Here is a 26,509-nt window from a genome sequence, read left to right on the forward strand (position 1 = left end):
CTAAGGATATCGAGGCCCTAGGCATTTGTAGCTCCTCCGGTGCAGTTTTATGGTCGATGTCTGTCAGACGCTGAGCAGAGAGTTGCACCGGAGGACCTAAAGGTTGCTAGAGAGGTGTCTTCCCAGGTAAAAACACAGTGTTTTTGTTATGTGCAGTTTTTCCACATTCATTGGGTCCCTGTGTATTTCAATAACCCCATTAACCTTCACAACAGCCCAGCACTGATTTACCCAAAGCAAGTCAGGTTTCTCTCTGAACTGGGGATTTTCCATTTCACGCAGCCTCATCTGTCCAAGTAGTTATAGTTTTAGGAAGGATGCATCGCAGTCACTCCAAATGCTCAATGATACAACTGTACCTGTGCCAACTTTGCCCTCCAGAGCCCTCCTCTCATTGGGCAACCAAGACTCAGTGGCTATGTAGAGATCACTTGGATACTCATTGTAGCAACAATGGACAACTTGCATCCATCTACATGTAGAAGTACAACTGCTATCATCCCCCAAACTGGCTATACTGGTTAGGGATGATGGGATTTTCATCTGAACAACTACACATTCCTCAACTGATTTATATTGTTGGCTAAGTGGCTCAAGTCTTTCTTGCCAAGCTGCTCAGCTTTATCTTAACCTGCAAAGCAAATCATTACTTCCTTGTTAAGGGACTGTTAAAGCAAATGACTGGCTCCAAGGCTCACAATGAGAACCTGAGAAAGCAGAACCTAAACCCAAAGCTGCAGGAAAAGAAATTCCAGCTGAAGATTAGGAGGAACTTCTTGACAGTAAGAGCTGCTTGATAGTGGAAGAGGCTGCCTTGGGAAGTAATGGAGTCTCCTTCTTCGGAGGCCTTTAGACAGAGGCTGGATGGCCATCTGTCAATAGGGATGCTTTGACTGAGAGTTCCTGCATGGCAGAAGGGGGCTGGACTGGATCAGGGCCCTTTTGGGGGTTTCTTCTGACTCTACAGTTCTGTGATTCTACAGCTTTTTTTTTGGTCACACATAAATTTAAAGGGAGGAAGAAAGTTGCTGGTTGCACCTGAGAGACTTTTAGGGATCTGTATTGCTCAAATAACATTCTGGATAAAACAGACTGGATGGCTGGCAAGACCCTTGAGATGAGAGTCCCTATGAAGGAGATGACACTTTCTGCTGGCTAGAGGCTGTCCTGTGATAGAGACCCTGCCCTCCTCTTCTCAAGGGAGGGGCTCAAGGGACGAAACAGGACAAAGGGCGAAGTGATAAGATCAACACCAAACCAGCCCCATGAACGGAATCAATGAAAGGGAGCCATTTATTCATAGGAGGGTTGTGGGTTTTATAGTTGTTCTTGTTGTATTAAGTTACATTTCAACCTATCTAGCAACTTCTCCGTCAGCCATTGTCCCCAGGTTCGAGCTGTCAGGCTGCTTCAGCGTGGCTGAAAGGAGGAAAGGCACTCTAGACATGCTCAGAGGCACTCTCTCCAGCAGCTATAGGGCAGAGCTGAGGGAAAAGCCTCACAAGGACTTGTTCAGAGAAGAAGCCGCTTGGACCAAAGAAAACCGCCCCCTCCATTTGGGAGGAAGTGCCCCCGCTTCCACTTCCGGTTGCCCCCTCCTCACCCTCCGGTCGGAGACAGGAAGTCCGCGTCCTCCTCTTCAGCGCCGCCGAACATCCTCGCGCTTTCCTTTCAGACCGGGAGGCGGTGCCGCAAAGCGAGCATTAATAACGACAGTGTCGTCGTAAAAACCTCAAACTCAAGGCATGTATGAGAGAAACCAGGAAGCGAAAGTGCGTGAGGAGGAGAACTACGGGTCGCCGGGAGGTCCAAACTTCCGTCATCGACTTTTCGAGCCGGTCTGACGGAACCAATCGCGCCACGAAAAATAAAAGGGGCGGAGCCGCAAAGGGCCTTAGCGAAGGAGGCTTGACCAATAGGAGGAGCAGAGGGGTAACACGTGATGTATCCTTTCTCCGGTGTCTACCAGGCGATAACTACGGGTCCTCGGAAAGGCCAAACCTCCTTTCAAGCGGGGCTAAGGGAAACAATAGCTCTCCGGGATGCTATTCCTTTCCCCTTCTTCACTGAAGATATGATAATTACGGGTCCCCGAAAAGCCCAAACTTTCTTTCAAGCGTATATGAGGGAAGCAATAGCCCTCTAGTAATTGAAGGGGCGGAGCTGCGAAAAGCCTAGGTGGCTAAGTGAAGGAGGGCCAATAGAAAGAGCGGACGGCTAGCACGTGACCCATCTTTTCCCTGCTGAAGAGGTAACTACGGGTCCCGGGAAAGCCCAAACTTCCTTTCAAGCGGGTGCCTAATTCAAAGAGAGTAGTTTGCCCATGATAACTACGGGTCCCCGGAAAGCCCAAACTTCCTTTCAAGCGGGTCTGAGGGGAGCAATAGTGCTGAATCCTGAGATTGAAAGGGGTGGAGCTTGGGAAAATTGGGAGGCGGTGCCTAAGCGAAAGAGGGCAGTTTGGCCAATGGGAGGAGCGGGCGGCTAGACGTGACGCCTCCGCCAACCAATGAGGGAGGCGGAGCTCGTCGGCTTTGGCGAAGGGACACGTCTGAGGAGGTCGAGAGGGACGAGTGAGTGAAGGGGACAATGGCTGTGGGGCCGAAAGAGGGGACAGAGGCTGTCTGAGCTGGTAATTTGACATCATGGACCACTTGCTGGGGATCCTGGGAGATGTAGTCCCTCCACAACCATCATGACCCACTGATGGGGATCCTGGGGATTCCTTTCCCATTCATCTAATGCTGGCTGGCATATCCTGCCCATGTCTGGTGGGGATTCTGGGAGATAGAGTCCCCACACATCATCATGGGCCTCTGCTGGGGCTGGAAAAAGTATTCTGGGTAGGGCTGGGGATGCTGGGATGCGTGATCCCCGTCCACAGCAGGTGGGGGATTCTGGGAGCTGCAGTCCCACTTGCTTGAGGAGGACATCTTGTGGAATGCTGTCCTCCATTTCCCCTCTCTCTGAGTCCCCTTGATCTAGACACTAGACTTCAAGGGAAGCATAGGCTAACCATCCTATACTGCCACAGACAGCAGAAGACTCTTCTTGTGTTGCAGTCTGCAGTTGTGCTTATCGCAGCAAGTTTCCTCCTTTGCTTAGGGATTGAGGAAGGGATGACCGGTCAGCAAAGACCAAGTGTTTGTACAGTACTTCATTGTAAGTAGTTATGTTATCTGGGAGTCGTGAGGTCCCAGGTTGGGGCAGGCTGAGGCAGAAGGCGAGGATATGAAGAAAGAAGTGGGTGGCAGATGGGTTAGAATTGGGAAGGGAAGAAGGCAGGGTTGTGAAGTGGAAGGGAATTACTATCATCCCAATCGAAGTGGATGAAAATGGGATGGAACTGAATCCTACAGGCTCAGAAAGAGGAGTAGTAGTAGTTAAGAATGTGAGTAGATACAATGAGGAGCAGGTTTCAGGGGAGGCGACCTAGCAACACTAGAAAGGATCTCAAGCTTCACATTTCCTCTCTCTCTCTCTTTTTAAACTAATGAAAGCTCTCCTTTGAGAGAAGCAGACTGGAAACATCAATAAAGCATGCTTACGTTAATATTTAGCAACAGAGGTTTCTCTGTCCCTCTTGTTGAGCCGTGGCTTGTATGGTTTGGATTATTTCCCCCCATCTTTACTTTCACGGTGACATGGCTCTTGGGCACTTTCTCGGGGAGCTGCCAGGAAAAAAAAGGTGGATAAACACTTCAGGCATCTGGAAAAGTCAGGCTAAGACTTATTTATAAGCTTAGGAAGCGATTTCTGAGCTGCCTTTCAAAATACGGTGCTGACTTTGAAACCTTCCTGAAGGTGTAGCTCAGTCTATTCTGCTTTGCTTGGAGGAAAGTGAGCGTTCCCATGCATGCGCCTTTGGCTCTTTCCTGGGCATTTGGCCAGGTTCTTGTTTTAAATACCTTTGTGAGAAGAGTTGGCCATGTAGTTCTCCCAAAGGAATTAAAACTTGATTTGGTTAAGGCTTTTTACACTCTGCGGATTAACACTTTTTTAAAGCGCTGTAATAAGAACCCCCTGAAAAAAGCATATTTGGAATGTATTCTTTTGAAGCCAGCTTGCTTTTTGCATCTATTGGGTCTCTCTCTCTCTCTCTCTCTTGCCATAAGAAATAATAACCAGGAACAAATAGCAAATCCTGTGTACCATTCGAACACCTCACTTGGAATACTGTTTGTAACTAGATTCAGAGGAATAGCTGTCAAATGCAGTCAATATGGTGAAGTTAACATGGTGGTTGTCAAGATAAAGTTTGAGTACCAATTACTGGGTCATATTTGCTGGTCAATTCTTCCGTGGCTCAAGAAGTGCGGCTTTCACTTCCAAGTCAATCTGTGTTTCAAATAAGCAGAAACACTGCTGCTTGGGATGACAAATCTTGGGAGGCTTTGAGCACCAGGACATGTCCGTGCCGCAAGGGATGTGAGTTTCTCTTCCTGACCTCATGCTGCATCTTTGTCCCTGGCTTTGTCCTTGGCTTCATATAAGCATCTTAACTGTCTCTCTCTGGCCAACAGTTTTTGAAACAGAGGTGCACTGGCTTTCTTTGTTTTGGGGTAGTAAAAGCTCTGACCAACGAACTTTGAGCCGTTGTGCAAACAGCAGTAGAAGGCAGAGTGTTAGTTCCACAAAGCCTTGTCCAAATGGTTATGGGTTTTACGTGGCACCTGAAAATCAGGACTGGAGACAGCCTGCTGCATTTGCTCTTTTTGTGCCACCTCATGCACTACTGCAAGCCATCAAAAGAATGGTGAAGACTTGTTTTTGCAACAAGGCTGGACCTCTTCTGCTGTATTGCGCCACTTTGGAGGAAGGCACCTGTATACTGGGTTTCTCTGCCTGTGTATCATCCCCTTCTTACTCAGAGACTAAGGTTTGTTTTGGCTCTCTGCTAACAGCTGGCAAACAAAAGGCTAAAACAAATTGTAGGATTTTGCTCATGTTTAGGGCTGACAAGATGGCTGGAACCATCTTTTTGCCATTGGAAACTCATGTTTGGATGAAGGCTCAGAGAATGAATGATGGGAAGCTTTCACCATGGTTATACCTTTTGCATGCCAGCCCTTTGATTCTATGACCTGTCTAACTTGGGGTTCTGTATTTACCAGGCGAGGAATATTTTAACAAGAAGAGCACAAGATGAACATCTGCATAACGGGGGACAAATGGTGCCATTTCCAAATCGCTATTTGATGTTTCTAGGGCTCTCAGAAATGGTATTCCTGTTGAGTAAAACAGTCCAATTTTGTTCTTTCTTGGCAGTGAACAGACATCAGCATCCCGTTGCCAGGAGCTAAGACTAATGCTGTGTGGGTGCTCCAAGAGTCGTAGTGAACTGGACCAGGCTGAGAATCGGTGTATTCCTCAGCTGTCCACCCAGTTGCTAGAGACACAGCTCTTCTCTACCTCAAGTAGAAGAATCTCAAGGTACAATTACATCAGACTGCCAGGTAGGTTATTCTTTGCTGTGATATCAGTTATTGAATTGAATCTCATTTTATGAGATACTTTTCTGCTGATCTGTACAGAAATGGCAGCTGGATTGTATAAGGAAGAGATTCAAAGTACAAAAAGGATAACAGCAGTTGTCTGACTTAAAGTAGATAACCAATAGTGTGGAGCAGGGTTTAAAAGTGGGGCAGATCCCAGAGAAACAGTAAGAACAGTTCCTAAGAATTGGTATGATATGATGTGGCTTACTTGAAATACCTTTGGATTACATTTCACAGGTGTATTTGACAGTTAACTTTCTTAAAAGCCATTACTTTGTCTCTAGGAAAAAAAGGGGTACTGAATGATGCCAACTGCATTAGCCAGTCCTATCCCATCTTTATAGACAACGGCATCCAAAGTAGTCTTGCTTCTGATAATACTTCTTTGGGCTCTGTTGTCTGTTCCATACTTATACCTCTTGTCAATAGGATGGGAAGAGCCTTATAATAATCGCTGCAATGTACAAGAAGGCTTGCAGTCCTCCACTTGAGTGATTCTTGTAACTTTTAAGGACAGAGGCAGTAAAATCTTGGCACAACTCCTTCAAGTGGGAGTGACTCAAACATTGGACCAGCAGTGATAGAGCAATATAGACCTGGAAAAGGAGCTGCACAGTGATAGGTACGTGCCGGGCATGTACCATTCAATGTACCATTAACTTGATATTTTCCTTTGTCATTTGCCTGTGCAAGGATTGAAACTTCAGTTTGAGGCTTGATAAAAGTGAAAACATTAGGTACTTACGCTAGAATATTCTGTGGAATTATTTTGGTGTCCACGACTGAGGCGGTATGTATGTTTACACAGGTAGTAATTATTCTGTGTCATATACAATCATCATCAGTGTATTATGGAAGGAGGCTACCTTTGCTCTAACTAGTTGTACTAATTCTCTTTACCACCTCCATTGACCTCTCCACTGACGTTTTATTTATATCCCACATTTCCTCAAGCAGCACATCATGAATTAAAAGAAGATACAGCTAAAATTTTAAGTTTTAACAATGAAGTGTAATTTTAAAAAAAACAGTTAAATGAACTACCATGTGAAAACTAAGCACTGACTTAAAGCATAATGGACCCAGGGGTGGGGGAGGAAGCAGTTCTTATTGAAAGACCCTTCTGTAACAGCCCAAAGCATGTTCAGATTGAAAGGTCTGCCAGCAGAAGAAAATGAGAGAATCTGTTATTCTCATTGACCCTATTCATATTGGCTTAGAGGAGGAGAGATAAGGAAATTGAAGCAATTTAGAAGTTAATAATTACACTATAGATATACACAGATTTGGATGCAGCCTGTCAGTGCTTTTGGAAGCTACTTTGTAGAAACTTTGATCTGCTGAAGAACTGTTGTGTGGGAGGAAAGCTGGTCCATGGCCAGGTCTGCATAGGGATATTGACCTGTTAGGAATAGGGGCAGGACTGGAGGAATCACACATTTCCGCTAACTTACATTGGCACAGGTACTGCAGCATTAAGAAAGCTATACCTTTTGTTTTACCTGTGTTCTTGTTCTCATTCAATGGTTTCATCTATCCTAGTACTTGGGGAATCAAGAAAGTGTGACTGGTCTTACTGAAAAATTTTCATCTTGACCTGAACTTGTGTTATTTCTGAAGCATAGCATAAAGTCAAGGAAAAATCTCTTGTTCCTCTCTCTATCTCTAGGTTTATAAGAGGGGAGAGCGCAGGGGGATGTATTTCCTGCTACCCAACTAGCTAGAACTGAAACAAGACAGAGACTTGTTCTTCCTCTTTGCCCAACAATTGCTTTAATCTCTTGACCACAGAATAAACCCATACACTTCTCCACCTTGGAGTTAGAAAAGAGATTTGCAGGTGAATTTACTTCCCCTCTGCTTACTTATGCTTATGAACACTTAAAGTGTCTGGAACCTGCTGGCAAATTTGCATGCCTCTATCAGAGAGGAGAAGATACTCAAAGTGGTGCTTAGGCTGGCTATGAAGCAAACAGGCATCTTGACATATCTCTGCTTCCTAATTCCACCTGGTACAACGGCATGATAAACCCAGATTTCAGAAGACTTGGGGCTTCAACAGTGGTGAGGCTACTCCCTTCTCCTCCTTAGTGCTAAGTTCGGAGCATATAGATAGGCTGATATAGATCATATCACCACGGTGAGCAAAATTATTGTATCTTGTCGGTAGTCAACTCTACTTGGCAGTCTCCCAAGATCTCAGAATTTATTGCCTGATGTTCTTTATCCCACTTTTTCTCTAAAATCGGGATTCAAAGCGGCTCACAAGTTCAAAGAAAAGTGAGCATTAAAATAGAATGAAAATATTACAGTATTAAAACATGTAGTGGCAGTGTCTCAAGGAAGCACTGAAAACACGATGACCCCTTACAGCACTTCATGGTTTGAAATGCTGGAGAGGTTAGCTGCGTTTCCTTTGGGTAGTGCTTATACCGCTAAGTCCTTTTAAAACTTTGCATTGCTGTGGTATCTTTTTCCTCCATCTACTTTTGCTCCACCTTACCTACCAAACAGAGAAAAGGCAGGGGTTCATTGAAGAAGGTATAGGAGGGAGCAGCCCTGAGAAGTTTCTCTTACAAGGCTGAAGTCAGCAAAAGTACATCTCATCCTTGTGACTCGTACAATTGCAGCCAATTTTCTCCTGACTGTGGCCTGTGTTACAGACTGCCAAAATAAAGCTGCTTTGGGTCTCTTTGGAGGTATGCTGTTTAAATGATGCATGCATCCTAAGAATCCGGAAGCTGCACCAAAAGCTGCACTCCGGTGCTTAGGAATGGAGAGTGGCTTTGGCGTGACTTCCGGACTCTTAAGACCCATGCATCATTTAAATAGCATACCTCCAAAGAGACCCAAAGCAGCTTTATTTTGGCAGTCGGTAACAGGCCTGTGGGATTCTGCCATCACAGGGCTACAGAATCATGTTATGTCGATATTGATAGATCTTTAGGGTCTGTTTCTGTTTGCTTTTCTAAATATAAATTCTGGCGGGTTATAGACCGCCATTTCGGATGTCCTCAGGACGTCCCATTTTAAAAAAGGGGGCGTCTCTTCTAGACACCCCTTTCCCTATCACAGACTCAGTCCGTGACAAATGGCGGTGGCCATTCCACACGGCCGCCGCCATTTTTACGTCTTGGATGCATAGCATCCAGACGAGGCGCGGCAGTTATGACGTCGCGAGTACGCCATGGGCGCCTCGCGACGTCATAATGGCGCTGCAGGAAGAAGCTCCATTTTGGAGCTTCTTTTTTGCTCTGCGAGGGAGTCGCATGGTTTGTATGCTACGACTCCCTCGCGGAACAAAGAGCAGCGCCGGCAGACCGCTGCAAAGCGGTGGTCTGTAAAACGCCATAATTTTAAATGTGAAACTTCCAATAAGAATCTCATGAACAAACATTGGACTGTGCTATATACTTTCTTTAAACCCTCTATTAGACCTTAAATATCCTTTTTTCAAAATGTGCAGCTTGCTGGTATTTGAATGCAGGGTGGGGGCAGTTATTGGATGCTCAGCGGCTTCTCATCCAAGCTTTATATGGTGGTATGAAGTTACCTTGCTACTGTCTTCTTTTACTCTTTGAATATGGCTTTGTACGTCATCCTCACCCTTTGTCTTCCTTGCGTTTGTGATTTTTCTGTAAACTGCCAAAAGACACCATCATTTGTTTTGTGGCCATTCACCCAGTTTTTGGTGGCAGGTGTGGTTCTGCATAGAAAAAAGGTCAGGAGGAGGAACCTGTCAGATACTGCTCCAGTTTCTTGGCACCAACATGCTTTTCAAGTGATGAAATTACATTAAAGGCTCTAATCTGTTGGCCCATCTGCCTTGCCAAGACAAAGCTGGATACTGCTCCAGAGTTCAAAGTCACACAATAGTTTGCTATAGCAAAAAAAAAAAAAGGGACTATCTTCTTGCTACTAGCCAGAACACGTCTGTGTTTTACTTTTAAAATAACCCATAAATATAGACATTTAAACTGAATTATGAAGAGTTCCTTCAAAAAAGTAGAGAGTCAAAATCTTTCCTTGCAGGTGTTAGCTGTGACGATGTTTAAAATGTATATGTTGAGTTTAAAATGTATTGTTTGCTCTTTCAGTGTTTAAAGCACTTTGCATATGTGATGCTGAGGTTGAGAATTAGTGGCTTGCATAAAAACACATTGCCATGCATTCCTTGAAGCAAGAGTTTCAGTTGCGGATGAAACAACTCCCTACGTCACTTTGGAATAGCGGTATATAAATAAAAAACAAATTATATTGAGATGTACATCCAAGTCGCACCTATGGGAGAAGAGCTTCTCCTGAAGACCTTGGTGCTCCAACTGGCTCATGTAAAGGAGACATGGTCTTTCAAATCTCTTGAACCCAAGCCCTATGGGGCTTTATAAGTCAGTGCCAGCACACTGAATCTTGGCTAGAAACAGAGTGGCACTCATTTAGAGCTGTTCCAACAAAGCTCCCAGTGTCCAGTTAACAATCTGTGGGTCAATTGAACTTTCTGAGTATTTTTGAAAGGCTGCTTTGCATAGAACCTAGATCAGTGATGTTGAACCTTTTGCAGAGTGAGTGCCCAAACTGCAACCCAAACCCCACTTATTTTATTGCAAAGTGCCACATCCCTGTGGCTTTCTAATAATGAACTCTGGCAAACTGTGCTGGGGTGACAGCATGCATGCCCACAGAGAAGGCTCTGAGTGCCACCTCTGGCATGCGTGCCATAGGTTTGCCACCACTGACCTAGATCCCTAGAGGAGACGGTAAAAATGAAATAGGTTTAAGTCATCAGCTTGGGGTCATTTGGAGTGGGGCAGGACAGATGGGATAGCTCTTGACGGCAAGGCACTCAGGAGCCAGAATGCAATTGCCTTCTGATTGATGAGAGTCCAGCACTATGGCTGAAAAACCTGGCACTGGAGAGAAGGTGGGTCTTGGTTTGCCCAATGAGCAGCCAATGGTTATCCTTCTATTACTGAATCCAGAACTGAAATGGTTCCTATTTTCCCATGGTGTTTCAGAGACGCTTGGTGAATCCTCCCTCTAAACAGGTTTAACTTCTTCCCAGGGGACTAGGTATAGGTTATGAATGTCAGCCTAGGTGTTGCCAGATATTTACTGGCAGCCTGTTGCAACAAGATCAAATATTATGGCAGTATTTCCTTTATGACAATGCTCCAAAGGTTACAGGTGGGGGGGGGCGCTCAGGGAGGTGGAGGTTGATTATCCAGAAAGCCTTGTGAAATACAACCTCATAGTACCTAATCTTTGCCAGCTTGCAAACAACATTATTGAGTTTGCAGAGCCTGTGGGGTTTCAGGAAGTAAAATGGCTGGTGAGGGTGGTCCAGGTGCCCTTCTGCTTTGTAAAATACATCTTATCTGGATATGATCTGTGCCCTGACATACGGTGCTCCACTCTCAACTCTCCCCATGTTCACCTAGGAAAGAGCAATGGCCTTTTGCTGGACTAAAAAGGGTTTTAATCCCTTGTCACTTTACACCTAATAGTGTGGTTGATGTAGGTGTAATGCTTGTCTGGCCCAGCCTCACCTTTTGCATAGGACACAAACTTTTTTTGGTGCAGAATATTTTGACTTGAATATCTCCTGGTTTCAAAAAATAGGTCTTTGTGGCTTTGAGGAAGGAAAGATATTCTTCCCTGAAAAAACCTCTGCTGTTTAGTTTCCAGATGGGAAGTATGACTACCCTAGCCTGCCTTGTATAAATTTCTCAGCTCCAAAAAAAAGGCAATGCTAAATTGCCACAGCCTTCCTTGTTTGATGATTGTATGCCACAGCTCTGTCGCTTTCAACATTATCAGCTCAGATGAAACAGCATCTGCAATGTGAGTTTTTGTTCTCCAGTTTGAAAAGAACACAATATAGTGGTCACTCCACATTCTCTGGGGTTAGGGTTGAAGGACCCTCATGAATGTGGCAAAAACGCAAATAAAGAAACACTATTCTTTTTACCTAAGAGAACACTGCTGTCTAGGGAAAGAAGGCCTATTGGAATCATAGAATCCTAGAGTTGGAAGACACCCCAAGGGTCATCCAATCCATACCCCTGCCATCCACAATCAAAGCACTCCCTACAAATGGTCATCCAGCCTCTGTTTAAAAACCTCCAAAGAAGGAGACTCCATTATACTCCAAGGCAGTGTCTTAAACAACTCTTGCTGTCAATAAGTTCTTCCTAATGCCTAAGTCGAAGTACTAATTTATCCACTGGGCTGGAAAGTGGGAGTTGTCTGCTAATTGTAGCTCTAAAAACAAAGTATGCAGACCTGTTGCCTTGCCCAAAATGTGGGGGTGGCTCATACTAGTATCAAGATATATTTGTTCTTAAATTTCAGGGCTGTTCGTCACATCGTCGGGAATTGTGGCAATATATGGGACACATGGCAGGGAATCTTTGGGAGCAGGGAAGGTGTTGCTATCATTTCCTATGATGTACTTTCTGGAGTTATCTATTTGGACTGCTTTTTGGTGGAGCACTGAACCCGGCGGATTATAGTTCAAGCTTCTAGGGAGATAGAAGCTCTCCCAAAGGAGTAGATGAGAGGATATTGTCAGCATTGACTCTAAGCTGACTGTGCGTTAAAGAGATAGTGGAAGCCCACCTTCTGCCAGCTCATGGGCTTCTACACTGGGATACTTGAAGAGTACAAGCAGCATTCTCCAGGTATGCTAAAAGTAGCAGACTTGTCAAGTGTGAAGCTGTAGTGTGAGAGATTTGCGGAAGAGACTGTCATATTTCTCATGACTATAAGCATGCAGGTACAGGATCCTAATAGCAGTAGATGCTATTATTTGAAGCTCAGAGACATTGCATTGGCAGGATAAGCTGCACAACCTGTCCTTCAAATGATTTCAAAACAGATAGATGTAAATAGCTATCAGTATAGACTCTTTGCGTTGGTAGTAATAATAATAGTTGTCGTGATGTTGTTCCCCCCCAAATTTCTGCCATTCTCTTCCATAATGTAAACTATGTTAAGGTGGAACATACCACAACAGACAGACTGGATTGTAAGTTTTCTCTCTCTCCCTGGGTTTTCTTTTTTAAAGGCGTGTGGTTTGAGTAACTAGGACACATGAATTGTGTTCCTGAATTTATTAAAACAACTGTGAGGACTTCTTGCTTAGGAATTGTAATCATGCCAGTTGAGAGCAGACTCGGTAATTGCTATTTCTATTCAGATCCCTCCTTTTGCTACAATGCAGAGGTGCAAAGCTTGAGATCTTGAGCAGCCGAGTTGGGGGTGTTTACTTTGGCGAGGAAGCAATTCCAGCTGGCAGAGACTATCAGGAAATTGCATTAACTGAGAGCAGCATTCTAGTCTCATGATACTGAGCATAGTGTGCCTATTGCAACTAGCAGGGCTAGAGTGAATGAACGGCTCTGGGCTGCCTCCTCTTTTTGGAGTCTACAGAAGTTGGGCCTGAAAAGATCTTGGATAGAGGTAAGAATCTGTTAACAACATAATTGAGGCTCAGCTGAAGAAGACTTGATGTTGGCTCTTCTATATGCAAATGCTGGGTCGTCCCCCCCCCCCCCCAATCCATACCCAGAGCATTGGGGAAGTTATTTTTTTGGAGTGTATCTTGTACAGTTCCCATGTCAGGAAGTCCCAAAAAAGTAACTTTTCCAAGCAGTGTACTGTGCCAGTGAAAGCAAAATGGTTCCAGTTTACCATAGAGGGAAAGAGATTGAGAGTGAGCAGGAGATCATGCAGACACCCAGAGGCTATCCAGTATCTGTTTGAAGTCCGATTGTGTAATTTCTTCAGCTGCGTGTGTTTGTGTGTGTGTATTTTGTGTGTATGTTTTGGATTCTGGATCAGAGTTCTCTCAGGGCTGAAAGGCTAGTTGTTATCTGGGTAACACTCTGTGTTTAGCTGAAGTTGTAGTAAGGTGGAACTTCCTGCTTTCCAAACTATTTTTGTGTTTGCAAGGCTGCTATTTTTCCAAACCGGAGGCCTCAAAACCCAAATTCCAAGTAAAGGGGTTGAATAACCCAGACACACTAGACTAGAAATCCAAGAGGTGCTTTGAGGGAGAGGAGTCTTTTGTTCTCTGAAAAGTGCCAAAGACAACAATTAGAATGTATTTTTAAAAATCCCCCGGTGTGAAAGGCCACACCGTCCCTATTTGTTCTCATCTTAAATGCTGGAAAGAAGAAACCCTTCTGGTTTGTGCCTCTTCAAACAGGTGTATGTCTTGGGAGAGGGATGTTTCCTGCTGCTATAATCTTCTCATGTGTGCAGTTCTGATTAACGGGGCTTTTTGCTTTTTAATTAAGGTGCGTTTTGAAATAAAGCTGGTTTGACCACTGAAAGTTGTCATGCTGGGTTTTGTTTCATGTCTGTCTTTAATGTCTGCACATTGGCTGGGATCCCAAAGACCTACTTAGAACCACCCAAGGGTTTCCGAACACTCAGCTAGACTCTTCCTTTGAACAACTGGCTTGCGTGCTTTGCTTCAAAACTGCCTTTGAACCTCTATTCGGTTTTTAGAGTAGTGTTACTTTGGAGGAAGATGTGCTCCCATGTTCTAAACAAAATAAACATACTTTAATGTTTCATGGTCTCCTTCCCCCAATTTTTTCTCATCTTGCTGGTTACATCTTGCTGGAGATTTGATTATTTTCCCAGTTTGTCTGTTGACCGACAAAGCAGACTACTAAATGAAGAGCCAAGAATCACTGAATCTGCAAGAGAACAAGGAAGAACAGTGAGGCTGGGCAAGTATAAAAGACTGTTGGCTTGAACAGACAGGCCAAAAAAAGCAACTTTGGGTCACTTTGGAGATATGCTGTTTAAATGATGCATGCATCCTAAGAGGCCGGAAGCCACGCCAAAGCCATGCTCTGGTCCTAAGGACTGGAGCACAGCTTTGGCACAGTTTCTGGCCTCTTAGGACATGTGTGCCATTTAAAGAGCATACCTCCAAAGTGACCCGAAGCAGCTTAATTTTGGCCTGTCTGTCCAGGCCCCGTGTCAGAAGGATCTTCTTTGCTGGAAGTTTTGTTAATTGAGGTTTGCCAGGGCTTTTCACAATCTTTCAGCCTGAATGGGGAGACTTTAGGCATTTAAACCTATGGAAAAAAGTGCTCTTTCACTGGGCCAGACTTGAACCATATAATTATGGACAGACAGCATCTCTTTAGTATGCATACAGATGTGTGTAGGGCTGGTTGGGAGGTTGCCTAGGGAGCCCATTCAGCTCTTGATCTTCACGCCTATTCATCATTTATGAAATGCATGGGGCAGACTGAGTGGCAGGAGAGCCGACAACTCTTTCCAAAAGTCCTGAGGTTCAGCTTCTAGGTTCTAGCTCTGCGGGAAATCTTCCCTATCACCAGACAATGGTGGGTTTTCAAACAGAGCCACCCTGGCTTCCTGTCAAGAATGGCATACTTTGCTTTGCATCTGCTCATCTCTCCCTCACAAGAAACTCCTTTCACAAAGGCTGAAAATACATTTTATGGTAGCAATAAACCGCTTTGTTAAAAAAAAAAGGTATTTTCCAAAGCAGCACTGCTGGGTCAGAAGCCATCATCCTTTCATTTCAGTTTCTCCTCTGTGCTTGAATGATTGCTTGTTCACATGTAGTAAAAGCTTTCACCCTGGAAGGGTTCACTCTTTCAGGGAACTTTTATTTAATGCATCTCTTGCGTGAGCGATGAGGTGGTTAAAGCCCCTTGAAAAGATTGCACCAGCATGTTTGAACCTGCTTTCATTTGTTCCATTTTCACTTCATTTAGCTTTCTTGCTGAGTTTTCCCACTCAAAGAAAAGATGGTGCCTCCCCATCCATCATTAATGGCGTCTTATGGCATTTTTTACTGGGAAAAGAATATATTTGACTATTACAAAAGTGCCAAGGGCTTATTTGCTTTGATTATATGTAGAAAACTTTGCTTGGTTTGCTAATTTTTTACTACCTTAATGGAAGTGTTCTAATTATATTCATTGTTCGGAAGGCTATGTCAGACTGAGATCACCAAGTAAATCGTCAGAAACCCCCCCCCCCTTTTTATATATTGCAGTGGGGTAAGTGTACGCTTTCTCAAATCTACTTACCCAATAGCTAGGGCAAGTACCCCTGGCAACCAAAACACCCAGCATACACATGCCCCAGTCAGCATACATATGGCTAAGTTCTCAATAAATCTCATAACATAGAGGTGGGCCTTTATGGTTCTCCAGCTGTTGTTGAACTGCTGCTCCTATGATCTTGCACCATCGTGCTGATTAGGCTTATTGGAAGTTGGAAAGCGGCAACATCTGGAAGGCCAACATTCCCCATCCCTGGAATAGCATAAGAACATGAAGGCTGTTGCTAAATAAAAGGCCATATAGTATTTTGCACTACCAATGGTCAAACAGATGCCTCTGGGAAGCTCACAAACAGGGCATGAGTATAAAAGCATACTCCCATGTATGGCTGTGATTTGTTGTTCTTATTTGCTGTCCACTTTGACTTGTGGCAGCTTTATGAATGAGAGACCTCTGATCATCAGCTTCTCAGTTCAGCAGATGTGACCATGTCATGCTCCCTAGTACACCCAGCAGCAAAATTGGGTAGGTATGTCCAATTCAGGTATACACCACGTTTCAGGAGACTACCTGTGATAACAGGCCAATGGAAATGGAAACACTGTAAGGTTTAAGGTTTAACATCTACTACGTGGATTCCTGTCCTGTCTTTTTTCTGGGAACCATCTGCACTTCAATAATTGGATGGCCCCATTCTGTCTCTCTTGTGTGGGAGGCTGTTTTGACATCAGCAGTAATGAGTTTAAATGGAGTTTGAGCCATCCTTGCGCGCGCTTATCACCTCCCGCCTAACACAGTTATAAAGACATGGGGATGAGATTGTTCTGGGAATGGGGACTGGGTTGCCGTGGGCAGGCAGAGACCTTTCTGCCTTTGGTTAAGAGTTTGCACTAATGTGATTGTGTAGAAATCTGTTCCCAATAAACTCCACGGCTGTCAATTACGGGAAGAACATGTGCATGCATTTAACCCCTGAGCTGACGTGATTTAAAATGGGGCTTCAGCACAATCCAGCCCTGTGGCAGTGAAGTTAATTTCATTGATGATCATAGGGACATCTGCAGCTTCTAAACAGAGATTAGATTAAACCGTGTTGCTGAATTGTTACCTATTCAGCTCCCGCCTTGGAATATAGCATTCTGTGTGTGACGGCAAACTTAACTGGGTTCCATTTTGTCTCCTTCGTGCTCAGTGTGTCTTTGGTTTTGCAGATCATTACAGAATAGCTGCTTGTCTTTGTTATTATTTTCTGCCAAGCCAACTTTGACGTATGCTGACGCTACGAATGAGAGACTCCTGCAATCCCTGGTCATTAACAGCCCTCCTCAGATCTTCCAAACTCAGGGCTGTGGGTTCCTTGAGTCAATCCACTTGTAGAGAAGTCCTCCTCTTTTTTTAATGCCCTGTTTTAGCTTTCCCTCTCATTTTTGCATGCTGTTTCCTCTCACTTACCTGGCTGCCTTTGGTGGTCCTAAATATCCAAGAGAGGCTCCTGGGATAGCTCTACACCATTCTTTCCAATACGCATTCTGTGGAATGAGCACACTTTCTCCTGTAGTTCAAGAAATTAGAAGAAGCAGAACAGATAGCCAGTGTACCAAAGCCTGTGGTTTAAAAAGGAATCATAGAGTGATCTGGCTCTCTTTTCCAGTTTTAAAGGATCAGGCTGAATTGTGAGACAGTCCCATATTGTGCAGTGATTGTAGGCAGTCCTGAGTTCTTGCATAGAAAAATCTGAAAGATTTAACTTTCAGCCTCAGTTTGTATCGCCTGGAACTGAATGCAGCCCTGAACACGTTTTGTGGTTGGAAATCAACATATTTCTCAGTTTCTAGTGCAATTTGCAATAGCAAGTACATTGGGAAAATGCCCACAAAATATGTATCAATTTTCATGTGAAAATAATAAAAACCTCAACCTTTAATTAAAAAGTTTAGAGAGGCTTAGCAGGTCTTTCTGGTGCATATAGTTTATTCAGATTTTAGCAACTGGCTCCATTCTTATCTCATCCTTTTGGCACCCTCAATATGGGTGGTGGCAAAAGGAAATACAGGATTTACTTCTAGCATTTGTATGGCCATGTGAATTGTTCTTTGGTTTATTCATAGCTGTACCATTAATGCAGCCTCTGTGTTTTGTGTTGTCATATTGTACTTCACAGTTCGTATAACCATGACTACATTTAGTAAAGGTTTTGAGGGTTATTCCTGGAATGGGGAAAAGGGGCTGTCCAAATGATGTGGGATTCCAACTCCCATTATCCCTCACCATTTACTATGCTGTTTGACTCTTCTAGGTGTCTTCTGTATTCCCTGCCTTTTATCCAGGAGTCAAGATGGCCCACCATCATGACATGGGCCATAATATGACCGGCACTGCCATGCCCACCTCAGATCCTCATGCGCACCATCATACCACAATGTCACCAGGACATATGCACGGCGAAGGGATGGTGAGTAGAGCTCAGATAACAGATTTACTGAACAAAGGATAATGACCATCAGCAATGGCACAGGAACATCTCTTGAGTGCTACATAGGTTAAGTGCAATGGGCTAATAGCATACACTTTCTAAGGGACTTTCAAGATTGGGAATTTATTTAGTAAGAGTATTTATATTCTGCTCTTTGGCTGCAGAGGCTCTCAGAGAGGCTTACAGATTGCTAATTTGAAAGTTCCCTGCCCTCAGGTTTACCATCTAAAAAGTCATGACACAAAAGGAGAAGGGAATGGCAGTAGGGAAGGGGATCAAGTCCAGCATATACTGCTGGTTCTTCTCTCCCTCCAAGGCATGGATGGTAGCAGTTAAGAAGGAGGGAGGGCCTTTCATCTGCCTCTGGGGCTAGGCATGGTGGAATTGCCTGCCTCTTCTTCTCTCCCTCCAAGAAAAGTCATTCACAAAATGGTTGGTGGTATTAACTGTCTCCTTTGTGTCTGGAGCAGGCTATGACCTTCTACTTTGGATACGAGAATGTGCCTTTGCTGTTTTCTGGGATTGTCATCAACACGGCTGGAGGTGAGTGAGCTTGGCTGTACATAAGGTTTTCCCCTCATGCCACTGAGATCAGGGGGTTGGACTGGATGGCCCTTGCGGTCTCTTCCAACTCTATTATTCTATGATTCTATGGCCTAAATAACAGTCTATCTTAAGGCTGAGGAACATGTAGCCTTGCTGATGATGTTTGACAGCAAATCATTAATATTGGAAAATGCTTGATGGAGCTAATGAGGATTGGAGTCCAACACAATCGAGAGAACCACCATGCTTCCTCTGAAAATGCTTCCTTTGAAAATGACATACATGCTACCAACTCTGTGGCTGGTTGACTGCTTAACCAACTCTGATACCTGTGACCACACTTCTGAGTAACTACTGGCTGGGCATGGACAACTAGCATCGTTATATTTGGATTAGCCTTCCCCAACCTGGCCCCTGTTCTTGTTGTGTGCCTTCAAGCTGTTTTCAACTTACGGTGACCCTACAGTGAACCTTTCATGGGATTTTCTTTGCAAGATTTGTTCAGAGGGACTTTTGCCCATACCTTCCTCTGAGAGCACATGACATGGCTGAGCAGGGATTCAAACCATGTTCTCCAGAGTCCAATACTTAAACTACTACACCACACTGGCCAGGATTGATTGAGTATGGTGGAACCAGTAGTGCATCTAGAAGGCACCAGGTTAAGAAAAGCTGGTTTAGAGAGATTTGACTCACGTCATCCTTTTCCCTTTGTCAGAAATGGCAGGAGCCTTTGTGGCCATCTTCCTCCTGGCCATGTTCTATGAAGGCCTGAAGATTGCCCGTGAGAGCCTTCTCCGGAAGTCGCAGGTCAGCATCCGCTACAATTCCATGCCTGTCCCGGGACCAAATGGCACCGTCTTGATGGAGACGCACAAAACAGTTGGGTGAGCAAACATCGCCCTTGGAGAATGTGGGGGATTTAATATAGGAGGCAGCTGGTCAGTTTGGGGCTGATACTTTCTAGTCTTGCACTGCTTTGTCTAGAGGAAAACCAGCAACCATTTGGGGTCAAATGTCAGAATATTCCCCCTCCAAACTATTTTCCTCAGAGTCCTTTTTGCATGGCCTGTTCTTCCTCAATACCACTGTACTTTGTAAACTGAAGTCTGCCTTTCATAGCGCTATTTCTCCTTATTCCTTCGTGAGATTTTGCTTGTTTGTTTTGGTAACACGATACTTTTTCTCTGTTCACTTTGTTAGGCAACAGATGCTGAGCTTCCCTCACCTCTTCCAGACAGCCCTGCACATCATCCAAGTGGTGGTCAGCTACTTCCTCATGCTCATCTTCATGACATACAATGGCTACCTCTGCATCGCTGTGGCAGCAGGTGCAGGGACGGGCTATTTTCTGTTTAGCTGGAAGAAGGCGGTAGTGGTGGATATCACAGAGCATTGCCATTAATACCTGGCAGTGGGGGCCAACCCTTTTCCTCCAGCCTCTGGAAAGGACCAGGCTTACTGGAAACATGCCAACAAAATCCATGGGGTGCCCTCCCACCAACCTTCTGGGAACAATACTTGTGCCTCTCTTCTCTGCCACATCCTCCCTTCCTCCCCAGAAGAGGGGCAGTGGTGGTCTTGAGTGGTAGGAAGAGAGCTAGTAACCGGTTAGGGCAGCCTCCTTAGGACAATTGGCTTATATAATAGAAACAATTAGTGGTTTTGATTTTTTTTTAAAAGACTGTACCATGATTGAAACTAGCTGACAAGTCAATGCAGACAATGATTCCATGTTCTCTTCATAATGCTTTTAAACAGCCAGTGCTTGGATTTGATGGGGGGTGGTTATAGAAAGGGTGTATTGAATCAAAGGTAGTAGACAGATACAGAGCTGCAAGCCAACATAATGGCAGTATCTCTGCTGGGTAAAAGAACAGCAGTCAATGCAATCTGTTCAGAGGTTTCAGCTTTGTGTTCTGTTTCCCCCCCAAAGCTGTTTTACTGGCCTGTTTCTAGCCCTAGGTACCAGCAGTCCCAGAGCGTTTGCTTTCCAGAGCAGCTAAGGGGCTGCAGACAATCTGACAATCTACGGTAATGGCACGTGACTCTTAATTGTCCGTTGTGACTTGCTGACATAATTGTGAGTGTGTAAAATGTATGCAAATCAACATGTTCTTAAAAAGGAAAAAGTGCGAGCCATCTTTTAAATAAATTGATGGAACAAGCTTTGGCTTCACTGTGACTTGAAGGTCATCAGAGGCAGCATTCATTTCTAAGCAATCCCTTCTACCTCAGTTAAGACTGCAGTGATGATGAACCTTTTAGAGGCCAAGTGCCCAAACTGCAATCCAAAACCCACTTATTTGTTGCAAAGTGCCATGTCCCTCTGGCTTTCTAGTAACAAACTCTGGCAAACTCTGTGCTGGGGCGACGGCACATGTGCGCTCTGAGTGCCACCCCTGGCATGCGTGGCATAGGTTCACCATCACTGGACTAGGGTAAACAGCCTGAAGCTGTGTCTGCACCAGTGATCCATCTCTCATCTCATTCTGTGATGGCTGTTTATTTCTTTCCTAGCATCGTTAAGCCTGTATAGGCAGAAATTGCAACCCAACCTGCTGTTTTAGAAGATAGGCAGGAATGCTTACAATTAGATCAATTTGCAAGATAGGCATTCTAGTTTGCTATTTCAGTTAGCACACCAGCTGAGGATTATGTTCCTTGAAATACTTGACTATTGCAAAAATATTGGTTTTCATCTTCTGAAAAACAATGTTCCTCCCTACCCACCTGATCTTAAATCTTGGAAGTGGAAATCTTGAGGAAACACTAACCCAGAAATGTAGACTGTAGCAGATATTCCTGGTATTTTCTAGCATATAACTTGGTTTAATTAAAACAGCTGATGCAGGCTCATCTTGAGACAGGAGGTGCCCTCACAGTATCTACACAGGGTCATTCGAAATGAAAAATCAAAAATTGTGAAATGCTTTGTACATAATATAATATGATAACTGACTGGACTTAGGATTCAGGAGTATGAAGCATTTCATATTACTACTACTCCCATCTCTCACCACTGACCAGGGTGGCTGGGATTGATGGGAAGAGAACGACAGAGGTTCCCCAGCTTTGATTTATCCCGTCTTTCAAAAACGACTTCTTTTTACAGTTGGGTTAGGGTAGAGAAATATTGAATTTTTTTCCTTGCCAAGGGCGCCACAAATAGTAGAGCTGTGTCAGCTATAGCTTTCCAGCCCTTGCTGCTAAATTGTTCTCAATGGTGCTACTGTGCAGTGTTGCGGCTCTCATGTGGTATTGCACGCTTGTGTGGAAAACATTCTTCCCACTTCAAGTGTAAGTGACAAACATGTGCCTCTTTCCACCGGCATCACCACCGAGCAATGGTACATGTCAAGGGATGCAGGGCCCTAGTGTTGCCATTTAGGGCATATCAGCTTTAAAAGGCAGGGTGGGAACCATATAGAAACACAATCCACTCCATTTTAACTTCATGCAAAAAGCTAGTTTTGTAGCAAGGAAGGAAGTGGCAATTTAGAGTTGGACTCTGTATGGCATGGCACTGTTTGCTTGATGATCTTCCAAGATAAAGTGGAGAGATCCAAGTCTTCAAGCATGTTTCCCTAAACACAACAGGAGCTAATGAGTGCTGTCTTTGTTATGCGGATGTGGGGAGAGATTAAGCCTACATTCCTCAGCAGGTAACTAGAATGACAAGATAGGAATTAATTGAAATAACTGGCAAAGAAATGTAACAAATCCTGGGCACTTGTTTCTCCTGAATTCAAAGGTACATAGCAAACAATTCACATGGGAAGTAGAATTCAGAAACATAGCTGTGTTAGTCTGGAATGTCAGCATGCAAAGTGGTCTTGTAGCAAGATGTCTTTGTATGCAATTATTCACATGGGTGCAACCAGGCAGGACTCCTGTCTTAAAAAAATACAGGCAGCCTAGGCAACTAAAATTTGTCATGCTAAAATTTCAGGCGCATATGGACAGGTGCCTTGGGAAAAGAAAGGCTGCTTGTACTTCTGGAAGGGGTGAAAAGATGCAGGTTAGCCTATGCATTCTAAGCGACACAAGTTGTGACCATCACTTAGTGGTAACTTGCGTTATTGAATACCACAGTAGTGTTGTGTGCCTGGGGATGATGGGAGTTGTAGTGCAATACATCTGGAGAATAACTAATTGAGGAAGGCTATATGGTACAGGTTTGGCTTGTTACCCTACTTCAGTGGTGGTGCCTTGGAGTCTAATCATTTTATATTCCAGGTTACCTAAGGGAGACGAGTTCTGCTTGCTCAAGCCAAATTCATATCTAGTTCAGCATTCTGTTTTTCTGGAGTGGCCCATTCAAATGTCTTCAGCATGGTTCCGATAAATAATAAGGTACGAGCGGCCAGTCATGCTAGTAACTTTTCTGTATTGACATGGTTATTGTAAAGTGACTGACGTTCAGCCATATGTAACCAACCTCCCGCAGGTTTGACTGTGATTTCTATTGTTTCTAGCAAGCATTGGCTGTGCTAGGTAAGTGATGCAGTCCTAACACATTTGGCCAGGTCCAAATTGGTCTTCAGCATCTGGTCAGAAGGCAAGATTTGCCCAACCTGGGGGCCTTCAAATATGGACTCCAACTCCTACCTCCCCCAGCCACTTCTCTGAAAGGCACCAATTTAAGAGGCTGCTTCAGTCAGTTTCAGACCCTTGTGCCAACCAACTCCTCTGTAGTACATTCATAACAGTTTAGGTCAGGTCAGTGCCATTTACTACAAAAGTAGATGTATCCCACAGACTACTTACCCCTAACTAAACCAGCCTTATTCTTCTCTCAAGGTGCAACCTGAATTTGCTGCCTCCTCTAAATGAGTGGTTCTCAGCTTTCCATCCTCCAGATGCTTTGAATTTCAGTTTCCAAAAGGCATGACCCATGATTCTGGTGGACTAAAAGTTGAAAACAACTGTTCTTCTTTATCTCTGTGTATACAGAGTTATAGAAAGACACCCTGGTGACGATGCATTTAGCATATTTTACTTTTCCCCATACATATAAGGGAGGAGGAAATCTGTCCTCTACCAATCTTGTCTTAGTGTATGACTGTGGAAGGAAGGCACTACTACCATCTCCCATTTATATCTAGCCACGCTCTTATGAGCTTATATGATTGTGTTGCTGGTGCTTTACCCCACTGTACTCAAGAAAAAGAAGGTGCCTTTACCATGTTTCCAGACCATATATCTTCTCTAGCATAATGCCATGCTGGATGTATATATATATTAAATCCATAGTGGAGATTGCCCATCTGATACTATTATGTAAGTACTGATTATCAGTCTGTATGTAACTAATAAAGCAGAATGTATCTTACAGGTATGTTGCATGGACTCTTTCAAAGCTGCTCTGTGTTATAGCACCAGGCAATTCCAGAATCATACAAGAACTACCATGAAGGAAGCCTCTGGCATTTTAGTTTTTAAAATCACAGCACATTTCACTGCACTGTTATCAAGAATTGTAGGTGTACATAGAAGAAGCAAGCTCTTGACACTGGTTTCTATATATATATTTACCACATTTATATGCTGCTTCTTGGCCATTGGGTTCAAGCTGCATTCCCAATAATGAAGTCAAACAGCCAGTTCACTTTAGAACGGTCCTTATTATCTCACCTCTTCCTGAAATGCAAACTGTATAGCGATAAAGACATACCTAAATTAAAGCCTCTGACACAGAAGGTTCTTTTTATGCCCATCCAGCCCCCATTTCTCCTCCTCTGTTGAACTTTTAAAAATACAATCAGCATTGGAAGGAAGGTGAACAGCATAACAGAGAAAGCAGGTAAGCTTGCCTCACTAGCTTGTTGTTGTTGGGTGCCTTTAAGTCATTTCTGACCTATGGTGACCCTAAGGCGGTTATCAGGTTTTCTTGCCTAAGCTGGGATTCAATCCCTAGTCACCTAGTCCAAGACCCAAGCCACTACATCACACTGGCTCCCACCTCAGCAGCTATACCCAGCATATTAAAACACAAACACCAACCCACAGGTCTATGAGTTTAGCCACCAAAGTGGAAATCATAAGAGAAGTGGAAAATCCTATGCATAAAATCCATGCAATTCTGGCCACATCTCAGTGTTAAGATTTTAATTCCATCCATAAGATTCAAAACATCTCATCCAAAAAATGTGATTTATAAACTTTTAAAAAAGGGAAAAAAACACTTTTATTTAAGATACATCAGCTAAAGAGATTGCAAGAGGGAAAAAGCCCCAAGTGGAACAAGAATGCCATAGAGTTTGGGAGAAGAGTCTCTGGTTTGCCAGAGGAATTGCTTCCTTTAATGCCAAGAGAAGGCAGGCCCATTCCTCTTGGCTGCTTCCAGATGAACTTCTTACAGACTCAAAGGAATTCCTCCTTTGCCCAAACCTTGTGGATGCTAGCAAAACGAATGTCCTTTGGCCCTAGAACTCAAAGTTCCCAAACTGAGAGGAACGATTGTTGGGTTTGGGTTGCGGTTTGTAGCCGATCCGATCGTGGATCATCTGTTCTCGGTTCTTGTCGTTGTTTAGTCCCAGGGCTCCCTCGCTGTCGCTGGCGCCCACCACGTCCACCTCTTCACGCTGCTTCTTACGGCTCTGTGGAGGCAAAAAGGAACCATGAGACTAATTTAAAAGGACAAGATGGCGGTGTCCTCCATGCTGGGTAAAGGCTTCGCCACCTTTAAGTGTCAAGATCTTTTCTCTTGGAGTTAATTCGCTGCCCTTAGCAATGCAGAAATGGTCCAAGCACAGGGCAAAAACCAGAGACTTAGGCTGCATCCAGAGTGCATGAATAATGTCGTTTGACCCTGCTTGAACTGCCATGGCTCAGCGCTGTGAATTCTGGGAACTGTAGTTTGGAGAGGCATTTACCCTTCTCTTCCAGAGACCTCTGGTGCCCCAGCAAACTACAAATCCTCAAACTGCACAACATGGAGCCATGGCAGCTCAAGCGGAGCCAAACTGCATCAATTCTAGAGTGCAGCTTTTGTGAGATCTTTCGCCTTCTCATGAAGGAGCTCTAGTGCCCCAGCGGACTACAGATCCCAGGATTCCACAGCATGGAGCCACGGCACTTAAAACCGTGTCAGACTGCATCATTTCTGCAGTCTAAACAACAACAACAATGTTGTTTATAACACGCTTTCCACCAAAGAGCAGAACATTAAACACAGGAGGCAATAAAACAAATGGCAGTACTTGCCCATAAGGAAACATTGCAGAATACTTGCCCATAGGGAAACATAGGGAAATATTTGCCCATAGGGATACATAGGGGAATACATAGGGAATGTTTGCCCATAGGGATACATAGGGGAATACATAGGGAATGTTTGCCCATAGGGGAACATTGGGCAATCATTTTGCTATGATTCCCTATGTACTTGTCCCTTGTTTTAATACGTCCCATGAAACACACAAAATCAAAGGCAGGCAATAAAACGCAATGACTGTAAAATGCTCAAAGAGTAAAACAACATACAATAGCAAAATGATATATAATTGTGTGACAAGACACAAGACAAGTAGATATACTATGAGACGTGTGAGTTTCTGCCAGGGAGCTCTAGCGCCCCAGCGAACTACAGATCCCAGAATTCCACAGCCTGGAGCCATGGCAGTTAAAGCGGTGTCAAAGCGGATTATTTCGGCCGTGTGGCCGCAGCGCTAAAGCCACCTGCCTCCAGCTCCTTCCGGGCGCCTTCGAACTCCTCGATGTCGTCCAGCTTCAGCTCCAGCCGCGTCGGCTTCCTCCGAAGCATCTTGGCAGCAAGGAAGGAGGGCGCATGCGCCTCGACGCCCACGCCCACCGCCTTCAAGCGCAGAGCCGGTAAGCCCCGCCCCGAATCTAAAGAAACCCGGAAGCGCTAGCGAAAAAAAACCCGCCCAGTTTGCGACCATAGAGTTTGCTTGAAAATCCTAGAGCGG

The 26,509-nt window shown here is 44.3% G+C and overlaps 3 protein-coding genes across 9 annotated transcripts in view; 1 reads left to right on the plus strand and 2 right to left on the minus strand.

Moving 5' to 3' along the window:
* FKBP15 (FKBP prolyl isomerase family member 15) overlaps positions 1 to 1,908 on the minus strand; it is a 30,467-nt gene extending 28,559 nt beyond the window's left edge. For all 3 annotated transcript variants that reach the window (XM_042480233.1, XM_042480234.1, XM_042480232.1), the window contains exon 1: positions 1,604 to 1,908. In XM_042480233.1, the coding sequence (XP_042336167.1) occupies positions 1,604 to 1,656 (53 nt within the window). In that variant the 5' untranslated portion in view covers positions 1,657 to 1,908. The remainder of the gene's footprint in view (positions 1 to 1,603) is intronic.
* Positions 1,909 to 2,108: 200 nt separating this feature from the next.
* On the plus strand, positions 2,109 to 23,910 carry SLC31A1 (solute carrier family 31 member 1). Of its 5 annotated transcripts, none has more exons than XM_042480241.1 (6): positions 2,109 to 2,251; positions 5,269 to 5,456; positions 17,853 to 18,008; positions 18,500 to 18,572; positions 19,294 to 19,462; positions 19,779 to 23,910. In XM_042480241.1, exons 3-6 carry the CDS (start codon positions 17,892 to 17,894, stop codon positions 19,978 to 19,980), a joined length of 561 nt encoding a protein of 186 aa, XP_042336175.1. In that variant the 5' UTR covers positions 2,109 to 2,251; positions 5,269 to 5,456; positions 17,853 to 17,891; the 3' UTR covers positions 19,981 to 23,910. The 5 variants fall into 5 exon arrangements, with proteins under 5 accessions (XP_042336175.1, XP_042336171.1, XP_042336172.1 ...); XM_042480237.1 differs by lacking the exon at positions 2,109 to 2,251 and adding an exon at positions 2,401 to 2,632; XM_042480238.1 differs by lacking the exon at positions 2,109 to 2,251 and adding an exon at positions 2,401 to 2,573.
* A 761-nt stretch (positions 23,911 to 24,671) lies between these two features.
* On the minus strand, positions 24,672 to 26,405 carry CDC26 (cell division cycle 26). Its single transcript, XM_042480243.1, has 2 exons — positions 26,263 to 26,405; positions 24,672 to 25,177 (listed from the first exon to the last, which is right to left on the minus strand). The coding sequence occupies exons 1-2, from the start codon at positions 26,341 to 26,343 to the stop codon at positions 25,004 to 25,006; spliced, it is 255 nt and encodes an 84-aa protein (XP_042336177.1). The 5' UTR covers positions 26,344 to 26,405; the 3' UTR covers positions 24,672 to 25,003.
* Between the last annotated feature and the right edge of the window lie 104 nt (positions 26,406 to 26,509).

Source organism: Sceloporus undulatus, chromosome 7, assembly GCF_019175285.1.
Source record: "Sceloporus undulatus isolate JIND9_A2432 ecotype Alabama chromosome 7, SceUnd_v1.1, whole genome shotgun sequence".
In the NCBI taxonomy this organism is placed as follows: domain Eukaryota; kingdom Metazoa; phylum Chordata; class Lepidosauria; order Squamata; family Phrynosomatidae; genus Sceloporus; species Sceloporus undulatus.